Source organism: Oncorhynchus mykiss, chromosome 26 (assembly GCF_013265735.2).
Source record: "Oncorhynchus mykiss isolate Arlee chromosome 26, USDA_OmykA_1.1, whole genome shotgun sequence".
NCBI classification, from domain to species: Eukaryota; Metazoa; Chordata; class Actinopteri; order Salmoniformes; family Salmonidae; genus Oncorhynchus; species Oncorhynchus mykiss.
Window position 1 is genome coordinate 17,870,516 of NC_048590.1, and position 21,915 is coordinate 17,892,430.

The following is a 21,915-nucleotide window of genomic DNA, read 5'->3' on the forward strand; positions in this document are numbered from 1 at the left end:
AATCAAAAGCAAAATGCTGTAAGAAAGCAAAAAGTCCAAAAAAGCATCTTTATTTGGATCAGTCAAAAATGAGTTAATACAAGCACCTGACTGCTTCGACAAGGCCATAGACATGTCAACTCACTCTCCATAGCTCAGTGTGGCCCCAAGTTACCTTAACGCATCCATTTATCGCATGATTACATACATCAATACAAGGTCCCAATTCAATAACTTTTGAATTAAACATTACATGCAGATTAGCTAAAACTTCCATCTTATATTCAGGGAGGGCCTCCACTCAATGCCAGCCAGATATACAGGGTATTCCGATGGTTTGTATATTGGCAATAGGTGACATACAATTTAGTCTCCCATCACAGAAAGAAGAACTGGGAACTATTGCAATCTGGTTTATTCCTGGATTTATGTGAAACGGCTCCATTTAATTATCCTGCAGTACAGTTTTACAAATTTCTATATAATAAAATAAAGCTCTTCACATTTCCAATCAAAGCAGCACATTGCTGTAAAACAATGCAATTTTATCTTTACTTGATGACAGACTCGGACAGGTTGTTTAAAAAAAAATTTGTAAACAAGTGCATACAAAGGATTAGATGCCAGCGATCCACCCCCTTTCAGGCAATGTCAATTTATATTATTACAATTAGATTCTATGCAGGTAGTTCAAGACTTAAAAAAATCTCTTCTGGTCGGTTGCATAAGTCTTCCCCACAGGCAGCTTCCGGAAAAATAAACTGTTGCCTCTGCTCATGTTTCCCTATAAATAGAGAGAATACAAACACAAAACAGGAACAGCTTAAACAGCACATTCATCCATAATTCAATTTAACACGTTAACCAACGTGAATAACTAAGGATCTTATGGTTACATCTGTATTTTTGTGTAGCAGCAACCTACCTCTAGGCTCAGGTGCCTCCAGCAGTCCACCCAGGTTGGATATATTGAAGCATAGGGAGGGAGGCCGCCAGCCAGACTGTAAAAGACAGGAGTGCTTACGTGGACAGCCAGCCTCAGACATAAACCACTCACTACAGGGAAACTTTAAAAACGGTCCAATGGAGCAATTTAAATCGCTGTCAAATGATTTCTGGGTAATTGTTTTTAAAATGGTCAATGGTCTCAAGCAAGAGTTTTCCTAGGACTGTTGGAGTGGTATGAGTGAGGGACCTATTTGGACGAGCCTTATATGCAAAGGGATATGTAACCTGGAAACTAGCCATCATTGGCAGAGGTTTGAAATGATGGATGGGCAATATGGCCTAACAAACATACCTCTCTTTAGTTATGGCTGTTTCACAATTTATCAACCCCCCAAAATAAAAGGTTATCCAAATAAGCTTTGTTGTACAATTTTTAAAAAAAAAGGTAAAATACACTACATTTCAAACAGTCAGCAATAATTAACGAATTCAGAGCTTATGAAATTATACATAGGCTAAATAAGCATTCCACTAATAATTGTATTAGTTCAACATGCTTTTTTGGAATACTGTTTGAACAGCATCCTAGTCAGATGTTGGAAATCAAGTGACCTACCTTAAGCTTATTGCACATTTAGAAAACCGACTAGACAGTCTTTGGCTAAAGTACTGCAATACCGTGCAACAAACTGATCATTAATTTTAGAGAATCGATATTCCCATTTTAGTTGTCTGCTCTGAGCCAATTTGAGGAGTGGAGACAAAGGGTATTGTTAGACAGGCTAATTTCTCTATTACAGTAAACTGTTTTGGTGTTCATATGACCGATTCTGTTCAACCAAACCTCAAATGCAAATAGAGAGTTGAATCCACTTGTCAGAGAGGAAGAAGTGATCTCATCTATGTTGTTGTGAGTGGCAGGGGAGGAGTTTGGTGTGTGTAAACAGAGAAAGATGCAAAGCGTGAGGTTTCACTCTCGCCAAACCAATGCGTTTCCATGGGTTTTATTTTGGACCTTAGCCTGCCTTCGGGACAATGACTCCCTCCCATTGTTGGGGCAGAGACATGAGCATCTCGTCATTATATACGCATCTCTGGTGTAAATGGGAAGGTATACACAGCACAGAAGGATTGAAGGAGACGAGACCGAAACGAGATCAAGGGGACAAATGCTCCTAAAAACAAACTTGGATTCTTGTGATACAGATATTTAGAATATTACCCCAAAACAAATTAATTTGATATAATCGCCCAGACCTATTTGAAAGGCTTTGTGTTATTGGTCTATGAATTTACACCGACTGGTGATGTTGGTGTAAAAAAACATCCAAATGCAGCTACTTACCCGCAGTTGTTGACAGCCATGAGGTTTGACACCAAAACAAAGGGGTATGTGAGCATACTGGCGAAGAACTGGAACACGAGAGGGAGATACAAATTGACATCAGCAACCAAGGAAATACATTAACATTTTAGTAATTAAGCAGCTCTTATAAAGAGCTACTTACAGTAGTGAGTGCATACATTTATTTAAAATGTTGTACTGGTCCCCCGTGGGAATTGAACCCACAACCCTGGTGTTGCAAGCACCATGCTCTACCAACTGAGCCACACTGGACCCCAATAAAAATCCCAACAACTGTTTATTACCTGTATGGTATTACTAGTTGCCTGTGTTATGGCCTTACATTGATAAATGATAGATTTAAAACAAATGCTGTACACTTACCCCAGTCACAGCCTGAGAGCAGTTCTTTATTTCTCCTGTGTGACTCATCTGTGAGGAAAGGATATAAAATAAATAAAAAATGAATAATCACTTACCCATGCATTCTACACTGACAATGTACTTCAGTACAGGATCACTTTTTTATGTGAGGTCCACATCTACTTTTAAAGGCCCAGTGCAGTCAAAAATGTGGTTTTCCTATGTTTAAAATAAAATAAAAAATAGAATACCACACTGAGGTTGGAATAATACTGTGGAAATTATAATGCCCTTTTAGTGTAAGAACAGTCTGAAAAGGCCGCCTGAATGTTCAGCCTGTTTTGGTGGGATGGAGTTTTGGCCTGCCTGTGAAAACAATCACAGTAAGGTACTTCATTGTTACCCAGAAATGATTTGACACGGAGATAAAGATGGCGGCATTGGACCTTTAAAGAAGTGCCAAAAATCTCCAAATCCATCTGACTTACTGAGTCGTCAATGGCGTATGTGTTGACGAGGTGGGCAAGCATGTTGCAGATCCACAGAGACAGCACGTCACCCAGCAGACGAGGAATAAGGCCTCTGCATGAGAGCACAGCTATTAGTCAGAGGTTAAGACGACAGGGAAAAAAGAGGTCATGGTACAGACATCCAGAGAAAACGGCCTCTAGACAACAATTCATTTGCGAGATTCAGGAGCAAGCATAAACCTACTTTTAAAAATAACTTCAAAAAGGATTGACTGAATTTACTGAGGTCAAATGTATTCTAGTAATTTAGCAGGTCAGGACTAAAGGTTGCCCTTGATGAAACATTGGTCATGTATCCAAAGGAAGATCATACTTACACAAAGAATCCCAGAACTCCTTCATTCTTGTAGACAGTGACGATGGAATCAAACACTCCACTGCAAGAAAACAAGAAACATTTGTAATATTCAGTATTACATGGCTATAAAATCGTATAAACACATATTGAACTTAGGTTAAGAAAAACTCACCTGTACTTGGTTTCTCTACCGATAAACTGGACCATGCATCTCAAGGTGATCACTTTGGAACAAACATACCATAAACCATTAAGCCAGTATCCATGCAGTAGTCATTCTCCTATGAGAACATTTGAGGCAAAGGGTGACATGACAAAAGTTGCTCGACACAAACAGTACAATTACCATGGAAGGGGTGCGTGACGATCGTGGCACAGGAGCGGGCTATCATCTCTTTGGTTGTCTAGTAAAAGAAAAACAGAAAGAATGGAGATGCAGAATTTGGGAGAAACCATGAATCCAGTTTGGACAGCTTAAGCTTGGGATAATTCCCCTTACACCAAGAACCAGCTCCGCTCCAGATATTAACTTACTTGCGTATGGTGAAAAAAAGACAGCTAAGTGACAATTTACAGAATAAGGTCTGTTCAAGCCACGTCCTACAGAACTGTGAAACAAATCTGAATATTTTGATTGATCTTGGTTGTGTCAAAAGCAATAACATGCTAAAAAAAAAGAAGACATCTGTCAAACCATCTGCTTTACTGAACAAATGAATTCATACCTCATTCACAACATGCTGCAAGGATCCCTCTTCAGCTTTCTGACTGGTTCCAGAGACCTAAAAAAGATTGAAAACTGACCACCCATATCCACAGCCTGCATTTAAAAGATAAAAGATTTAATAAAATAAATAAAAGAGACAATTATACAATTAATCCATAACCAGGCCAAAATATTTACCTCATATTTGCCTGCATCCTGGCATCTCTGTTAAAGACAGCAATGATTAGTTCAACAGAGATCCATTTCCATAGTGGTGTGTTGACACATTGCCATTTATGAATTTAGAAACAAATAGCATTTGTCACACTCACCATCCTAAGACAGTGAAAGGCCAATGCAGTTCAAGTCAAGAGTCAATTCCCAAGCCAGCATATAGCTTATTCTCTGACGAGCATGACTTTCAATACAGAATGCGATCACATTTCCCATTTATTTATGTTTGAGGCTAGACTACTGCTGAGGTCTGGAAACATCAGATAACATTTATTTAAGAAGCTACATTAAGCCAGCTTGTTAGCTAGACCCACCTGCAAGACTCTGCTGTGTACAAGGGTGCCGATGGTCCCTGCACAGAGCCTGGGGGCTAGGCCATTAAAGAGACCTGCCTTGCCATCAATCTTTATGATGTGCTTTGCTAAAAGACAGAAATTAGAGGATCAAAAGGACACAGAAAATATGTTCATTAGTCAGACTGTATGGTACGGATAGGCCAGTCTTATTTCCGGTAGCCTACTAGTTGGAGTTTAACACCAGGATAAGTCTAGTTTTAAATCCATCACTAGTAGTGCTGCGCAGGTTATATCCGCTGGGCAGGCTGGTTTAGTATCATGAAATATTGCGTGAATGAAGGCCAGGTTGAATAAAGAGAAAACAATACCTTTAAAAAAAAAAAATGTATCTATAGACAAAATATATATTTTTCTTTCATTATTTTATGCTCTCTGGTATTAGTGCCTATGCATATAAGCTTTAGGGCCTAATTGTACAACAGCCAAATATGCAACACGCCAACCGTCAAAACACTTTTGCGAACGGGCAGAAAGAGTTAACATCGATCCACGGAGGCAAAAAGGACAATGTCGGAGTTGAATTCAATCAGAGAAAAGCCACGAAATGGAGAGTTGAAAAAGATTTGGTGAAGTGGTAAAAGAGGATGATGGCAGTGCCGGCTATGTTGTGTGTGATGATTGTGAGGTGCTATAAAAATTTGACAGTCAAGACAGGGACTTCAAATAGACCTATGGCATGTCAAGAGAACTGTAGCCTACTGTTCAGATGGGTTAAAATGAAAGCTGAAATCTGGACACTGACTGTAGGTCTATAACCTCTCACATCGCCTTAATATGAACTCCTGCAGAACTAAGCATTTCTTGCAGTAAAATTATACACCAAGTGAAGGACACATTTGACTCGGGAACAGGAGTGGAGAAATATGGTTGATTTCTTTCATCATCTTGAGAGCATGCAAATCCACATTTAGATGCCATCTGTAGAGATATCTTTATCAGCATCATAAAAGCTGATTGTATTTTAACCACAAAATATGCATCCAAGCCTAACTTAAATCTTTCACAGCTTTCCATTTCCTTACAACCAGTCAAACTAATGTAATTTGGAAAGTTAGCCAAATCTTTCCTTGTTATTTATTGCATTTTCTTCCCAGTCCCTAATTGTCTTTGCTCCACAAAAGAAGCAGAGATGGCAGAAAAGTTTTCTGAAGTCAACAAGATTGCATTCATTGTAACAATTTATGACATTCTGGTGAGCAAGGGCTTATTTAGTCTTCTAGGCAAACATAATGACAGAAGATAAGCTGCATGTATCAAATTTAGACAAGTTGACTACCGAATAGCCTACCAAAATGTCGTAAATTATAAGCACCAACATATCTTAAAAATTAGGCAAAATAAATCTTGCACCCCGTCAACAAAAATGGTTTGCCATCTGACTGTAGTCTACAGCACAGTTTATTTACACTGCTCAAAAAAATAAAGGGAACACTTAAACAACACAATGTAACTCCAAGTCAATCACACTTCTGTGAAATCACACTGTCCACTTAGGAAGCAACACTGATTGACAATACATTTCACATGCTGTTGTGCAAATGGAATAGACAACAGGTGGAAATTATAGGCAATTAGCAAGACACCCTCAATAAAGGAGTGGTTCTGCAGGTGATGACCACAGACCACTTCTCAGTTCCTATGCTTCCTGGCTGATGTTTTGGTCACTTGCTGGCGGTGCTTTCACTCTAGTGGTAGCATGAGACGGAGTCTACAACCCACACAAGTGGCTCAGGTAGTGCAGCTCATCCAGGATGGCACATCAATGCGAGCTGTGGCAAGAAGGTTTGCTGTGTCTGTCAGCGTAGTGTCCAGAGCATGGAGGCGCTACCAGGAGACAGGCCAGTACATCAGGAGACGTGGAGGAGGGCAACAACCCAGCAGCAGGACCGCTACCTCCGCCTTTGTGCAAGGAGGAGCAGGAGGAGCACTGCCAGAGCCCTGCAAAATGACCTCCAGCAGGCCACAACTGTGCATGTGTCTGCTCAAACGGTCAGAAACAGACTCCATGAGGGCCCGACGTCCACAGGTGCTCTTCACAGATGAAAGCAGGTTCACACTGAGCACGTGACAGACGTGACAGCCTGGAGACGCCGTGGAGAACGTTCTGCTGCCTGCAACATCCTCCAGCATGACCGGTTTGGCGGTGGGTCAGTCATGGTGTGGGGTAGCATTTCTTTGGGGGGGCCGCACAGCCCTCCATGTGCTCGCCAGAGGTAGCCTGACTGCCATTAGGTACAGAGATGAGATCCTCAGACCCCTTGTGAGACCATATGCTGGTGCGGTTGGCCCTGGGTTCCTCCTAATGCAAGACAATGCTAGACCTCATGTGGCTGGAGTGTGTCAGCAGTTCCTGCAAGAGGAAGGCATTGATGCTGTGGACTGGCCCACCCGTTCCCCAGACCTGAATCCAATTGAGCACATCTGGGACATCATGTCTCGCTCCATCCACCAACGCCACGTTGCACCACAGACTGTCCAGGAGTTGGCGGATGCTTTAGTCCAGGTCTGGGAGGAGATCCCTCAGGAGACCATCCGCCACCTCATCAGGAGCATGCCCAGGCGTTGTAGGCACGTCATACAGGCACGTGGAGGCCACACACACTACTGAGCCTCATTTTGACTTGTTTTACAAGGACATTACATCAAAGTTGGATCAGCCTGTAGTGTGGTTTTCCACTTTAATTTTGAGTGTGACTCCAAATCCAGACCTCCATGGGTTGATCAATTTGATTTCCATTGATAATTTGTGTGATTTTGTTGTCAGCACATTCAACTATGTAAAGAAAAAAGTATTTTATAAGAATATTTCATTCATTCAGATCTAGGATGTGTTATTTTAGTGTTCCCTTTATTTTTTTGAGCAGTGTATTATGCTTGATCTGAAAATGTGTTCGGAGGCTCCGTATGGAGGGTGTGACAATTGCGGAGCCTCCAGAGGCCAAACTGAGTGCCGTAGTCTGTACTGAAATGTCGTAGGCCTCCCAAATTTTGTAACAAAGAGATCCGTATAGCTCTGGATTGATATGATTGGTTGACAGTAGGTGGGAGGTCCTGTATAAACAGAAACTCACTTCCTTGACAACTTCCTTCACAACAGCTCTGCACTGCTCCAGTAAACTACATGACCAAAAGTATATGGACACCTGCTCATCGAACATCTCATTCCAAAATCATGGGCATTAATATAGAGTTGGTCTCCCATTTTCTGCTATAACAGCCTCCACTCTTCTGGGAAGGCTTTTTCAATTGCAACATTTGGTCAAAATGCCTAGATTGTTTGCACAAATCGTGCAGCCCTATGTGGCAGTGTGGAAATTATTTGAAATGAGTGCAGGAAATGCAGAAATTGATAAATGCTGAAATGTATTTTTGGTTGAAGTTGAGTTAAACAGTATAAAACAATCAAAATATAGAAAGACCCATTGAAATCAATTAGAATGTATAGTTAGCTAACGCACTTTTATACTTTGCGTTGTAACATACAATCAACCTTATTTTAGTGCCCAAAAAGCATAATACTTCCAGGTCAATTTCTCCCCTTTCCAGCAAAATCAATGACGAGACCTTGACTGAAGGCAATGAGCTCCGTTCGGTCTTAAAAAAAAAATTATGTCATGATTTAACGTACGGCGTCAGAGCGGTCCGTTTCTTTAAACTTTTCTCCAAAACTAACATGTAAATCAAAGCTTGAATAGAAACGTAGTTCACACCCCATATTTTTATGCCAACACAGTCGCATTAGTTTTCATTGCAGCCTCATTTGAATGCCGCGGTGGCGAAAATTTGTCCGGAATGGGGTTAGTCAACAGTATTTGTTGGCACCCTCGGATCGGTCTCGCGCTACTAATAAAAGCAAACGTGCAGTCTTTATTTTTAATACCATATTATATTTTGGCCATATCGCCCAGCCCTATTCTGTACTGTCTTTGGTATTATTTTGCTATTGCCTCGCGCATTGGCAACTCGAAAAATCGGTTGTGAAATATGAACACGGAGCTCACATACGTTTGAAAAATGTAATTGCTAGTATTTTCTGTGAATATCATTTAAGATCGCACCAATTTAACACCCTACACCTGCTCCCTACTGGGCGTATAAACTACGCCCAGTAGGGAGCAGGACTATCTTTCATATTTCACAACAGCTGTTTTAGTGTTGTCTATGCGCGAGTCAATACCAAAAAGAATACCAAGGTGGCCTGTAGAGTTTACGACCCACTTTCAACTAACTCATTTTGCAAGTGGGTAGACTGGAATTCGGGTCTCACCATAGGCAAACAGTCCTGGCAGCTGGTACACTTGTCTACCAAACAGGTTTCTTCCTATGGACGGAGGGAGAGGTTCATGTCCAACCTGGAAAAGGAGTACATGTGCAATTGCCATTTATTAGGCTCTGGGTAATTATATAACACATTGCAGTGAACGAGGCCAAATGTCAGTCAGTTATAGTTAGAATTAGTACCATTTGCTAGGCTAGCTAGCTAGATTAACAATATGATACATGTTTGACTTTCTTTGCGAACATTTGACACAGTACAATTGCCATACATCTTATCTGACAACAGCACACACGGTAATGCATTATGATCCAGCGAAGTACCCGGTTGTGTTATAACCTTACGCTAGCCCGCGTTACTCGGGTGAGTGGGCCAAAGGGCACCCATCCTGTCATGAACGTTTTGAATGAGAGCTAGTTACGTTAGCCAGTCGTTACTCAAGGTATTGATAATGTCACACAAATTAACATGACAGCTGGCTAAATAGGGTCATGTCTAGTTGGGACACTGTCAAATTTAGGTACAAATTAGTTGTTTTTTTGTGCATTTTAGCTAACCCTAACACTTTCGCTAAATTTAACCTAATTCTCCCAACCTGTTACAGTAGATGTCATTGTTTCTCACAACCTGCTACTTAAAGTCAAATTTGACAAAAGCTGCATCCCTCCTAGACAAAACCTCTAGATATAATTGTAAAACAATGTAATTGTTTATCTGCGACAAAACCGACAAAAATGTCGAAACCACTTCCTTAGTTAGCTAACGTAGCTTAGCTCTTAACCTTTGCGTGGCGTCAACCCCCTAGCTACTAATTCTAGCTAGCTATAGAAACATAAGGTTTGAAACGATAAGTAAACTGCTGTTTAGATAATATATTGTCATGAGATCAGTTTGAATTTATCAGCTGTGTGGAGTATGGAAAGTAACGTTAGTTATAGTTAGCTAGCTATTCGTTATGGCTGTTGTTGTAGCTAACGTTAGCTACAGTAGCCTGTCAGTTACAGAACCGGCCTCGACGTAAAGCTAGCAGGATCAAAGATTCTGGTTTGTTTAATCTCAATATATATATATAGATCTTACCTGAACTAGAACTTTGATGTACATAAGGGGGTGGGAAAGGACTGTTAATCCAGACCCCAGAAGTACTTGGCCACACGTGTCCGCCATTATGGAGCAAACTAATAGGATTCTTCTCCTCCCACCAACCGGGAAGAGAGGAAGGAAAGGAAGCTTCACTAGGTTAGTAACTCAACTCACATGACACAGAAGGGACCGCACAGGCCGCAGATTCTTCAGATGACTTTGTCGAAGACTTCATAGGATCCTACTGTGCTGGAATATAGACGTTTTAAATAATTTGTTTTCATCCTCTCTGAAAGATTAGTGGCTATATCAATTTAGCGCATACACATACATTTTTAGTAGGCCTAGACATCCGAAGGAATAGTGTTATGGTCTTACAATCTTGAGGTGAAAAGAAGACCATGAAGATAAAAGTTTTTAAAAAGCTCACCCACCATCAGCTCTGCAGTATCCAAGCTGACCTTCGACCAGACCAGAGTTGACCCATCAACCAGACCAGACCAGACCAGCTGACCAGACCAGTTGGCTGACCCGCTGACCGTCCACCAGACCAGCGTTGACCAGCCGACCGTCGACCAGACCAGTTGGCTGACCAGCTGACCGTCAACCAGATCAGCGTTGACCAGCTGACTGTAGAACAGACTAACGTTGACCAGCCGACCAGACCAGTGTTGACCTGTCAACCAGACCAGCTCTGAGACACCCGACCAGACCAGCATTGACCAGCAGACCGTTGACCAGCTGACCTTTGACCAGACCAGCTTTGACCAGCTGACTGTTGACCAGACTAGTGCTGAGCCACCTGACAAGACCAGTGCTGAGCCACCCGACCAGACCATCATTGACCATCTGTTGACCAGACCAGAGCTGAGCCACCTCACCAGACCAGCGTTAACCACCTGTTGACCAGACCAGTGCTGACCAGCCGACTGCGACCACGTCAACATTGACCTGCTCACTGGGATGATAAAGAACCCTCCCTTGCTCGCTACTTCAATGAAGAAGTCAAATCAATCTTTGCCAGCATAGATGAGGGAATTTGGCCTCAATAAGATGTGCAAGTGACGTCCTCCTACATCATACTTCTGGGTTCTGTCCCCTAATCTTTTGAATGGGCTTGATGATTATATCATAATATTTTTGAAAATGCAGTAATTTATTAAGATATGCAGTACCAGTCAAGGCTTTTACTTTATTTTTTTTACTATTTTATACATTGTAAAATAATAGTGAGGACATCAAAACTATGAATTAACACATATGGAATCATGTAGTAACCAAAGAAAGTGTTAAACAAATCAAAATATATTTTAGATTATTCAAAGTAGCCATCCTTTTTCTTGATGACAGCTTTGCACACTATTGGCATTCTCTCAACCAGGTTCACCTGAAATGATTTTCCAACAGTCTTGAAGGAGTTCCCACATATGCGGAGTACTTGCTGGCTTCAAGTTCGCTGACGACATGACAGTGGTAGGCCTGATCGCCAGCAATACAAAAGCAATACAATTATGTTGGGCCACCTGCTGTAGAATATTGCTTCGTTATTGGACAAATTCAGTTTCCCCCCCCCATTTCACACTGTTTCAAAACTTTTTCTCCATACTGAACACAACCCTGTTCTCAATTGGTCCAGTAGGTGGTAGTGTTGGAACTAACTGTAATGACAAGGTTTGATCATAAGTCTAGGGGTGGGATCCCCAGTTGGGTGACAGGATTTTCTCTATGCAGATTTTTTCTTAACCGTTAATTGTTATTATTATACTGTGCTCTATTCTAGCTTTTCTGCTACTACACTGTAGGCTACATTTATTTTATAGGCTACAATGACTCTACACATTTTATGAACCATAATCCAATCCAGACAGTAGCCTCAGAAAGCACTGTAAACATTTAATTAACAGAACAAGTTGAGGAGAATAAATGACTTGGTGTTTCCTTAGATTGTAAACTGTCATGCATGGTCAAAACATAGATTCAATGGTTTTAAAGAAGGGTCAAGGTTTGTCCGTAATAAAGAGATGCTCTGCTTTTTTGACACCACTCTCCACAAAGCAAGTCCTGCAGGCTCTAGTTTTATCTTATCTCGATTATTGTCCAGTCATATGGTTAAGTGCTGCTAAGAAAGACACAGTTAAGCTGCAGCTGGCCCAGAACAGAGCAGCACATCTGATTGTATTCAGAGGGCTAATATTAATATTATGCAGGCCAGTCTCTCTTGGCCAAGAGTTGAGGAAAGACTGACTGTGTCACTTCTTGTTTTTATAAGAAACAATGTGTGGGAAATTCCAAATAGTTTACATAGTCAACTTACACACAGCACAGACACACACACTTACCCCACCAGACATGCCACCAGGGGTCTTTTCACAGTCCCCAGGTCCAGAACAAATTCAGGGAAACGTACAGTATTATACAGACAGCAAACCTGGTTTCAAAAAACAAATAAAGCAACACCTCACAATGCCCCCATGTTTTTTATGTTTAACCAGGCGAGTCAGTTAAGAACAAATTATTATTTACAATGATGACATATACCGGCCAAACCCAGACAATGGTGGGCCAATTGTGCACCGCCCTATGGAACTCCCAATCACAGCCGGTTGTGATACGGCCTGGATTCACACCAGGGAGTCTGTAGTAATGCCTCTAGCACTAAGATGCAGTGCCTTAAAGTTGATGTGACCTACTTGTTGTGTGTATGTACTGACCTGTATGTGTAACTGATAGATGCACAGACACACTACATGTTCATGTTTTTAAATGTATGTCAATTGTAAAGTCTTTGGTCTGTAATGTATTTTTCGTTATGTGTCGGACCCCAGTAAGACTAGCTGTTGCCATTGGCGTCGGCTAAATGTAATGCAAAAATGTAACAGAAGGACATTCAAATGGAAACGGTTATTTTAACCACAGTGACATCATTTACATAATTATCTACTTCACTTTGCATAATGAACGAAAACTCAGACATGATGCAATTGTGGCTTTGATAGGCTTATGGTTGTAAATCAAACATACACTAAATGGCTCAGTGTTGATGTGGTAGTTAGACATTAACAAGCTGTTAGGTAACAACTTTCTTATTGTTTTGCTCAGAGATTCTAAAGGAACTGCTCACAATTATATGCTTTTTTAAAAATGGTCACCTGAGTGCTTGGAGAATGTAGGTTGGAGTTGGGGAGGGATTTTGTGAAGGGGTTGAGGTGGAACACTGCCCATCCATTTGAAAGTGTACAACTATGTACTTCCAATGGATTTTTGATTGAGAACAATTCATAAAAGCCCTACCTGTGGGTTGATTATTAGATTGATGTTTTAGTTCCTTTAGGGAATTATTGTTCGCAGCAAACAGGATAATTGCCAATCCAAATGTGTGTAGTTGTGCAGATACATTTCCAACACAAAGACAAGCTTTGTCCCCAAACATGACTAGTGGCTCATCAAGTCATCAAGCTAAGTTATGACCATTGGAAAATAGCTTCAAATATGTATATTTTGTTGACTATTACTTTATGTACAGTTCTGTTTATTTTTTACATTTATACTCAACACTTTAGGTTTCAGCATTATTTAACAAGCTAAACGTAACTGTTTTCAATAGATTTTTTATTTGATCTTTAATGTATCTTCTTTTATTTTTACATTTAATATATTTTTTTTTGTGCAAGATCAAGAGAATCTCGGGACAGTAAAGCCTGAGTTTTGTCTGAATTAGTTTATTCATGTGGGTGTGCAATGAAACCACAACAATGTGCAATTAACTGAAGAGATTCACTTGCATTTTTTTTGCTATCTCTCACATGGTAGAGGTTTGATGACACCATAATGTGCAATATATTTTCCCTTCTGTATTGTTAACTTGAAAATACCTATGGCCAGATTGCATGCCTTTGCAACTATGTGCTCAGACTTGCTGTTAACATTAGGCAACAGTTTCCACAAAGACAAACATTTAGGGTAGTATTTCAACATGGATTTCATAACATAAACCACTTTCTGGGAGTTTGCATAACAGGCTCAACCTGCCAAATGCCATCTGCATCTGTCATTTTTGCATAACGTTCACTGATACCTATGCAACCTCCAAACTGGACTGCAATAGAGTTTGTATATGGTGTTACTGACCAAGTTCTCAAGTGACCATATAATGAGACCCCATAATTAGTTCTTGAAAACGAATATGGCTGCCAGTAAAACATAGGATCAAAATATACTACAAAATATGTGTAATCACATACAAGGCTCTTCATGGCATGGCCCACTTCACTGCTTCAAAACTACATCTCCACAAGCATCCTCAGAAACTTTGGTTCTTCTGTCCAAGTGCAAATGTCAGACATGGGGCATATGGAATGCCCACCCGAGAAAAATCTTGTTACTGTATCCATGTGAGAGACGCAGACTCAGTCTCAACCTTTAAGTCTTTACTGAAGACTCATCTCTTCGGTAGGTCCTATGATTGAGTGTAGTCTGGCCCAGGGGTGTGAAGGTGAACTGAAAGGCACTGGACCGACAAACTGCCCTTGTTGTTTCTGCCTGGCCGGTTGCGCTTTCCTATGGGATTCTCTGCCTCTGACCCTATTATGGGGGCTGAGTCACTGGCTTACTAGTGCTCTTCCATGCCGTCCCTAGGAGGGGTGCATCGCTTGATGCGTCACTGGCGTGAACTTCCTGTCTGGTTTGGCGCCTCCTCGGGCTCGTGCGGTGGAGGACATCTTTGTGGGCTATACACAGCCTGGTCTGTTGATATCCCTCTAGGTGTGAGGGGGCTGTGCTTTAGCAATGTGGATGGGCTTATATCCTACCTGATTGGCCTTATCGTCAGACGGGACCACAGTGTCTCCCGACCCCCCCCCCTGTCTCAGCCTCCAGTATCTACGCTGCAATAGTCTATGTGCCGGGGGTCTAGGGTCAGTCTGTAATATCTGGTGTAATTCTCCTGTCTTTCAGTTGAAGTCGGAAGTTAACATACAGTACACCTTAGCCAAATACATTTAAATTCAGTTTTTCACAGTTCCTGACATTTAATCGTAATACAAAATCACTGTCTTAGGTCAGTTAGGATCACCACTTCATTTTAAGAATGTGAAATGACAGAATAATAGTAGAGAGAATTATTTATTTCAGCTTTTATTTTTTTGTGTCTTTTTGTGAAGTGCACCAGTCCCTCCTGCAGCAAAGCACCCCCACAACATGATGCTGCCACCCCCTGCTTCACGGTTGGGATGGTGTTTTTCGGCTTGCAAGCCTCCCCTTTCTCCTCCAAACATAACAATGGTCAATATGGCCAAACAGTTCTATTTTTGTTTCATCAGACCAGAGAACATTTCTCCAAAAAGTACGATATTTGTCCCAATGTGCAGTTGCAAACAGTAGTCTGGCTTTTTTATAGTGGTTTTGGAGCAGTGGCTTCTTCCTTGCTGAGCGGCCTTTCAGGTTATATCGATATAGGTATCATTTTACTGTGGATATAGATATTTTTCTACCTGTTTCCTCCAGTATCTTCAATTTCCTTTGCTGTTGTTCTGGGATTGATTTGCACTTTTCGCACCAAAGTACGTTAATCTCTAAGAGACAGAACGTGTCTCCTTCCTGAGCGGTATGACGGCATGGTGTTTATACTTGCGTACTATTGTTTGTACAGATGAATGTGGTACCTTCAGGCATTTGGAAATGTCTCCCTTGGATGAACCAGACTTGTGGAGGTCTACATTTTTTTGGCTGATTTCTTTTGATTTTCCCATGATACATCCACAGGCACACCTCCAATTGACTCAAATTATGTAAATTACTTGTGTCATGCACAAAGTAAATGTTTTAACCGACTTGCCAAAACTATAGTTTGTTAACAAGAAATTTGTGGAGGGGTTGAAAAACAAGTTTTAATAACTCCAATGTAAGTGTATGTAAACTTCCGACTTCAACCGTATCTGGTGTCCTGTGTGAATTTAAGTATGCTCCCTCTAATTCTCTCCCTCTCCTTCCCCTCCTGTAGGACTTGAGCCCTCGGACCATGCCCCAGGACTACCTGGTCTGATGACCCCTTGCTGTCCCAGTCCACCTGGTCGTGCTGCTGCTCCAGTTTCAACTGTTCTGCCTGCAGCGATGGAACCCCGACCTGTTCACCGGATGTGCTACCTTGACCCAGACCTGCTTTTTTAAACTCTCTCTACCGAACCTGTTGATTTGACCTCTGAATTCCCGGCTATGAAAAGCCAAGTGACATTTACTCCTGATGTACTGACCTGTTGCACCCACTACAACCACTGTGATTATTATTTGACCCTGCTGGTCATCTATGAGCATTTGAACATCTTGGAGAACAATCTGGCCTTAATGGCCATGTACTGTTATAATCTGCACCTGGTACAGCCAGAAGAGGACTGGCCACCCCTCAGAGCCACCGTGCTTCTACATCTGCATTGCTCGCTGTTTGAGGTTTAGCACTTTTTGACATCTGCTAATATAAAAAGGGCTTTATAAATAAAAAAAAAGTGCTCTTATTCCTTTATGCAAGCTCTTATTTAATTGTTTTCAATATTTTAGTTCAATGGCACCCTTCCGTTCTAGTACAGTTGTATTGTATTTATCTTATTAATTACCCATGACATGTATGCAAGACATCACAAAACCACAGTCCCCAAAATTTGAGAAACACTTCTTTTTAAACATCTTGAAGCAAGACTTTGGTTGAATTGGTCAACATCTACGGCTATTTTGCAATTTACCAGTATTCTGAGCAACGACAGCGTCTGTCAGCCGACATTATATAAACTGCAGGTCTATCATGTTGACAACAGATTGATCCTGGGCCATCCTGCAGTCCTTCACCATGGCACCTGTCTTTGTGCTGTCCATTTTCATCGCTGTTCTCTGCTCAGTTCAGGGCCGATCTACAGGGGTAAGGGTCCATCCGAGACTATTGAGAAACGGCTGTGCATGATGATGAATTATGTGCGTTTTAAACACATTTGTACATATTTCCTTCTGCTGTTTTGCCATACAGAAAGCGTCATATGAATGGAGTGAAGAGGACATTGGTATGCTCATCCTGTATTTATAAACATTGAGCTATTGCATGACATTGTATTGGACATTGTATCATCTAAATATCGTGTTTCATAAACGAAATCCGTTTTTTATTAATCATTCATTGTTATAATGTAAATGACATATATTATCTTATTAAAATGTGAGTTATTAGGGACACAGTTGCATTTAAGCACATTTTTTATTCCATTCCACAGACGGCACTAGCACCAACAGCATTGAGGAGGATGAATACTCTGTTTCAACGCTCATTGAGAAGGCCAACAGAAATCTTGGTACGGAAGCCTGTACATTCCTACTCTGTATTTAATGGCATCAAGAATGGATAGCAGATAACCTTCACTTGGTGTTGTTTTCTAGGACAAAGACTTGATGAGCCACTAGTCATGTTTGGGGACATTGCAGTAGATACTGGGTTCATGAACGCTGACCCCTGCACAGCTCGCGGATGCAAGTGGCAGAAGTCCTCTGATGGGAACGTTTACGTGCCCTTTGTGATCTCTAATCAATACTGTAAGTATTTTGTTCTCTGAAACGTGTGTGTGTGTGTGTGTGTGTGTGTGTGTGTGTGTGTGTGTGTGTGTGTGTGTGTGTGTGTGTGTGTGTGTGTGTGTGTGTGAGTCTGTGAGTCTGTGTGTGTGAGTCTGTGTGTGTGAGTCTGTGTGTGTGAGTCTGTGTGTGTGTGTGTGCCTGTGATTATAGAGTTTCTGATTTCTTATTTCTTATTGCTCCATTGAGCAGCAGCCCGGGAGAGGTCCGTAATTGAAGGCGGGCTGCAAACCTTTGCTGCATCAACCTGCATCCGATTCTTTCCCCGAACCAATCAGAGGGACTTTGTGGACATCCAGTCTCAGTCAGGGTATGACCACTGCACATTCCATTACTAGGCCTGTTATACTTGTCTTTTGCCACTCTTATTTACTTAGTATTTACGTGACAATTTACTTGACTGTTTTATTGCATAAAGATAATACTTTATCACTTTTAGAAATAACATTTGTCTTCCGTATGCACCCTTGTTTGTAGCTGTTTCTCGTTTATTGGACGCCGGGGCAATGGCCAGGTCGTGTCTCTGAGTAGGAACGGATGTGTCTTTCTGTCTGTGGTGCAGCATGAACTGCTGCATGCCTTGGGCTTCAACCATGAGCAAACACGCAGTGACCGCGATAGCAATGTTCAAATCCTGATGGAGAACATTATTCCTGGTTAGTGCTTTATAATGCTTTATAATACTTTTTTTTTTTAACATAATTTCATAAGGAAATAATAATTTAGATTGTGCACAATATTCTTCCTGACCCTTTTGAGTAAGAAATCTTAGTAACACTTTTATAACTTTAATGGGAAAGCCTTATTAAACTATTTATAGTGCACTACTATTTGAATAGAATAATAATACATTAGTATTTCATTATTTGTAAACATGTAGAAACATTGAGCAGAATTATAAGCTTTACAATTAATATGCATTTACACTATTCATAATCATCTGTAAAACATTTCTTTACAAGAGTGAATGTTATTATACTGTGTAAGAAAAGGATTTATCATACATTTTCCATCCTAGGAATGGAATTCAATTTCAGAAAGATCAACACGATTAACTTGGGGACTCCTTATGACTATAATTCTGTCATGCACTACTCAAGGTAAATTAAAGAAATTCATTTAAAGGTTTTCTTAACTGCGATAACAGCTGGAATGTTACATGGCTAAAATAAGAGAAATCCTTTTCCCCTTTCATAGTCTACTCATGTCATCCTCTAATTTCAATTGATAGCTTCAGAGCTTTCTGTCCTATGTTGTCTGGTTCCAGGTTTGCCTTCTCCAGGAACAGGCAGCCCACCATTCTTCCAATCCCTGACAATAATGCAGTTATTGGCAGGGCAACTCAGATGAGCCCCATTGATATTCTGCGGATCAATCGTCTCTACAACTGCAGTAAGTTCTATTTTAGGAATACCTGTTTATTATAACTGTGAAGGATAAAAGTTGTGATTATTGTACCTGCCTGTAAGCTTCACCCCACCGTTGCTCAATCAATGACAAATATTTGGGAATATAGTATTTGAAATGAAGTATGTATTCTAATTATAATTGTATTTTCTCTTTCCCTTCTCTTTTACTAGCGGGACAGCAGTTAGACTTGATTTGACAAGTGCGATGGTAGAGCGTCTGCTGAGGATTGGAACTGCAGTTATAGCTTGCTTTTCAACTTTGAACATGAACTCAATAAACAAACTATACGTTATGCTGAAAGCATGAATTGAGACGTAGATAAGCATTGTTTTCTGTATATCAGGTATGGCTTATCATAGATAGAACATTGGTATGGCAAAAGAATGTACTGCAGACTACTGAAACATTATCACAATAAACATGTGTAGTAATGTGTATTTGATAGTCTCTGTTTTTTGAGGGCTTATGTTTATTATTCTGATTGCAAATGGTACATTGATGGTGATTATCATATAATGTGCATAGGTGTCTAAGTGGTTTCGTGAGTAAAACTGAAACCTTTTGTATTTTTTAGGTCGAGTTAACAAGGCTATCTCACCAAAGCCTACAGCAATAACACTCGCCCAAACTCCCACATGCACAGAAAATCCTTTATTACACAGGACAACAAAATCATTTTACATTCTGTTACTTTTACATTTCGGAAGTCTGAAACAATGACATGAGCTTAAAAAACATTGTAGAGGGAGTGTCCAGTACAGTCAAGGATAGTAGCCTATTCATTTTCTTCAGTAACACTTAACCAAGAGGTTGAAATTGTAAAGGGTTTATAAAGGGTTTCTAATTACATGATGAATCATTATTTAAATAATTTGAAAATGCATTTATGAACCATTAATAAACAGTTGTATCGCATTGGTCAAAATAGTGCAATAACTAGTCAGTGTTTGCCAAATAGTGAGCCAATATCTACCTACAGTTATTAACACGTTATAAATGCACTTACACACGCTTATAAGATGAACCCTTGTGTATCATTATGCAACCTTATTTTCAATAGTTGCACAGTTGAACAATAGTTATTTTCTCACTTGTGGGTGTGATGCATTGATGCTCTATCCCAGGAACAGAAGAGGTTGGTATAAATGATGACCTGGCCAAATGTACATCCAGGACATTATTCAATTATCGTTCCTAATAAATTACCCCTTACCAGATTATATCAACACACTTACCACTGCTCAGTGATAGTCCACGTGTGGCGAACGCTCTGGTGTTAAATGGTAACTGTAATGCCTTTGGTTGGTGAAACAGCGGAGGGGGTATCTTCTCACAACGTTGAATGTTTTGGTCTTCATACCCACCATTCATTGACGAAATATGTTGAACAAAGTGTTGAATCTTTTCTCATTTACAGTACCAGTCAAAAGTTTGGACACACTTACACACTCAAGGGTTTTTTTTTTACTATTTTCTACATTGCAGAATAATAGTGAAGACATCAAAACTATGAAATAACACATATGGAATAATGTAGTAACCAAAAAGTGTTAAACAAATCAAAATATATTTTATATTTGAGATTCTTCAAAGTGGCCCATTATTATTAGTGTCCTTTAATAGGAGTTTCTTTGCAGCAATTTGACCATAAAGGTCTGATTCATGCAGTCTCCTCTGAACAATTGATGTTGTGATGTGTCTGGTACTTGAACTCTGTGAAGAATTTATTTGGGCTGCAATTTCTGAGGCTGGTAACTCTAATGAACTTATCCTCTGCAGCAGAAGTAACTCTGGGACTTCCTCTCCTGTTTCGGGCCTCATGAGAGCCAGTTTCATCATAGTGCTTGATGGTTATTGCGACTGCACTTGAAGAAACTTTCAAAGCCCTTGAAATTTTCCAGATTGACTGACCTTCATGTCTGAAAATATTGATGGACTGTTATTGCCATAATATGGACTTGGTCTTTTAGCAAATAGGGCTATCTTCTGTATACCAGCCCTACCTTGTCTGTCACGCCCTGACCTTAGTATACTTTGTTTTCTTTATTGTTTCGGTTAGGTCAGGGTGTGACATGGGTGATGTATGTGTTTTTGTACTGTCTAGGGGTTTTGTAGGTTTATGGGGTTGTTTACTATCTAGGTGTTTATGTATGTCTATGGTTGCCTAGATTGGTTCTCAATTAGAGGAAGCTGTTTATCATTGTCTCAAATTGGGAACCATATTTAGGCAGCCATCTTCTTTGGGTATTTCGTGGGTTATTGTCTATGTCTATGTCTAGTTGCCTGTGTCTGCACTAGTATTGTTACAGCTTCACGTTCGGTTTGTTGTTTTGTATAGTTTGTTAAGTGTTCTTCGTCTTCATTAATGTATGTATTCATCTTACGCTGCCTTGGTCTCCTCCATACAACGAACGTGACATTGTCACAACACAACTGATTGGCTCAAACGCATTAAGAAGGAAAAAAATTCCACAAATGAACTTTTAACTAGGCACACCTGTTAATTGAAATGCATTCCAGGTGACTACCTCATGAAGTTGGTTGAGAGAATGCCAAGAGTGTGCAAAGCTGTCATCAAGGCCAAGGGTGGCTACTTTGAAGAATCTCAAATATAAAATATATTTTGATTTGTGTAACACTTTCTTGGTTACTACATGATTCCATATGTGTTATTTCATAGTTTTGATGTCTTCATTATTATTCTGCAATGTAGAAAATAGTAACGATAAAGAAAATAAACTTGAATGTGTAAGTGTGTCTGTTTGTCTCAGCTCTGAGTGAACTC

At 40.4% G+C, this 21,915-nt stretch overlaps 2 protein-coding genes and 1 non-coding gene across 3 annotated transcripts; 1 reads left to right on the top strand and 2 right to left on the bottom strand.

The window, feature by feature from the left end:
• Positions 1 to 29: 29 nt before the first annotated feature.
• LOC110506334 (mitochondrial carrier homolog 2) lies at positions 30 to 10,293 on the bottom strand. The gene is made up of 13 exons (XM_021585886.2): positions 10,116 to 10,293; positions 9,027 to 9,111; positions 4,718 to 4,824; positions 4,368 to 4,394; positions 4,189 to 4,245; positions 3,810 to 3,867; positions 3,636 to 3,687; positions 3,483 to 3,542; positions 3,124 to 3,217; positions 2,657 to 2,704; positions 2,273 to 2,340; positions 905 to 980; positions 30 to 763 (listed from the first exon to the last, which is right to left on the bottom strand). Exons 1-13 carry the CDS (start codon positions 10,200 to 10,202, stop codon positions 677 to 679), a joined length of 906 nt encoding a protein of 301 aa, XP_021441561.1. The 5' UTR covers positions 10,203 to 10,293; the 3' UTR covers positions 30 to 676.
• trnaa-ugc lies at positions 2,472 to 2,547 on the bottom strand. Its single transcript has one exon. It is a non-coding gene; the product is annotated as a tRNA-Ala (tRNA).
• A 6,626-nt stretch (positions 10,294 to 16,919) lies between the features above and the next one.
• hce23 (High choriolytic enzyme 1) lies at positions 16,920 to 19,565 on the top strand. The gene is given in 9 exon segments (NM_001165111.1): positions 16,920 to 17,022; positions 17,128 to 17,161; positions 17,369 to 17,446; positions 17,532 to 17,684; positions 17,913 to 18,030; positions 18,198 to 18,376; positions 18,739 to 18,820; positions 18,988 to 19,112; positions 19,301 to 19,565. Coding segments are annotated over 9 exon segments (864 nt in total). The 5' UTR covers positions 16,920 to 16,953; the 3' UTR covers positions 19,327 to 19,565.
• The last annotated feature ends 2,350 nt before the right edge of the window (positions 19,566 to 21,915 follow it).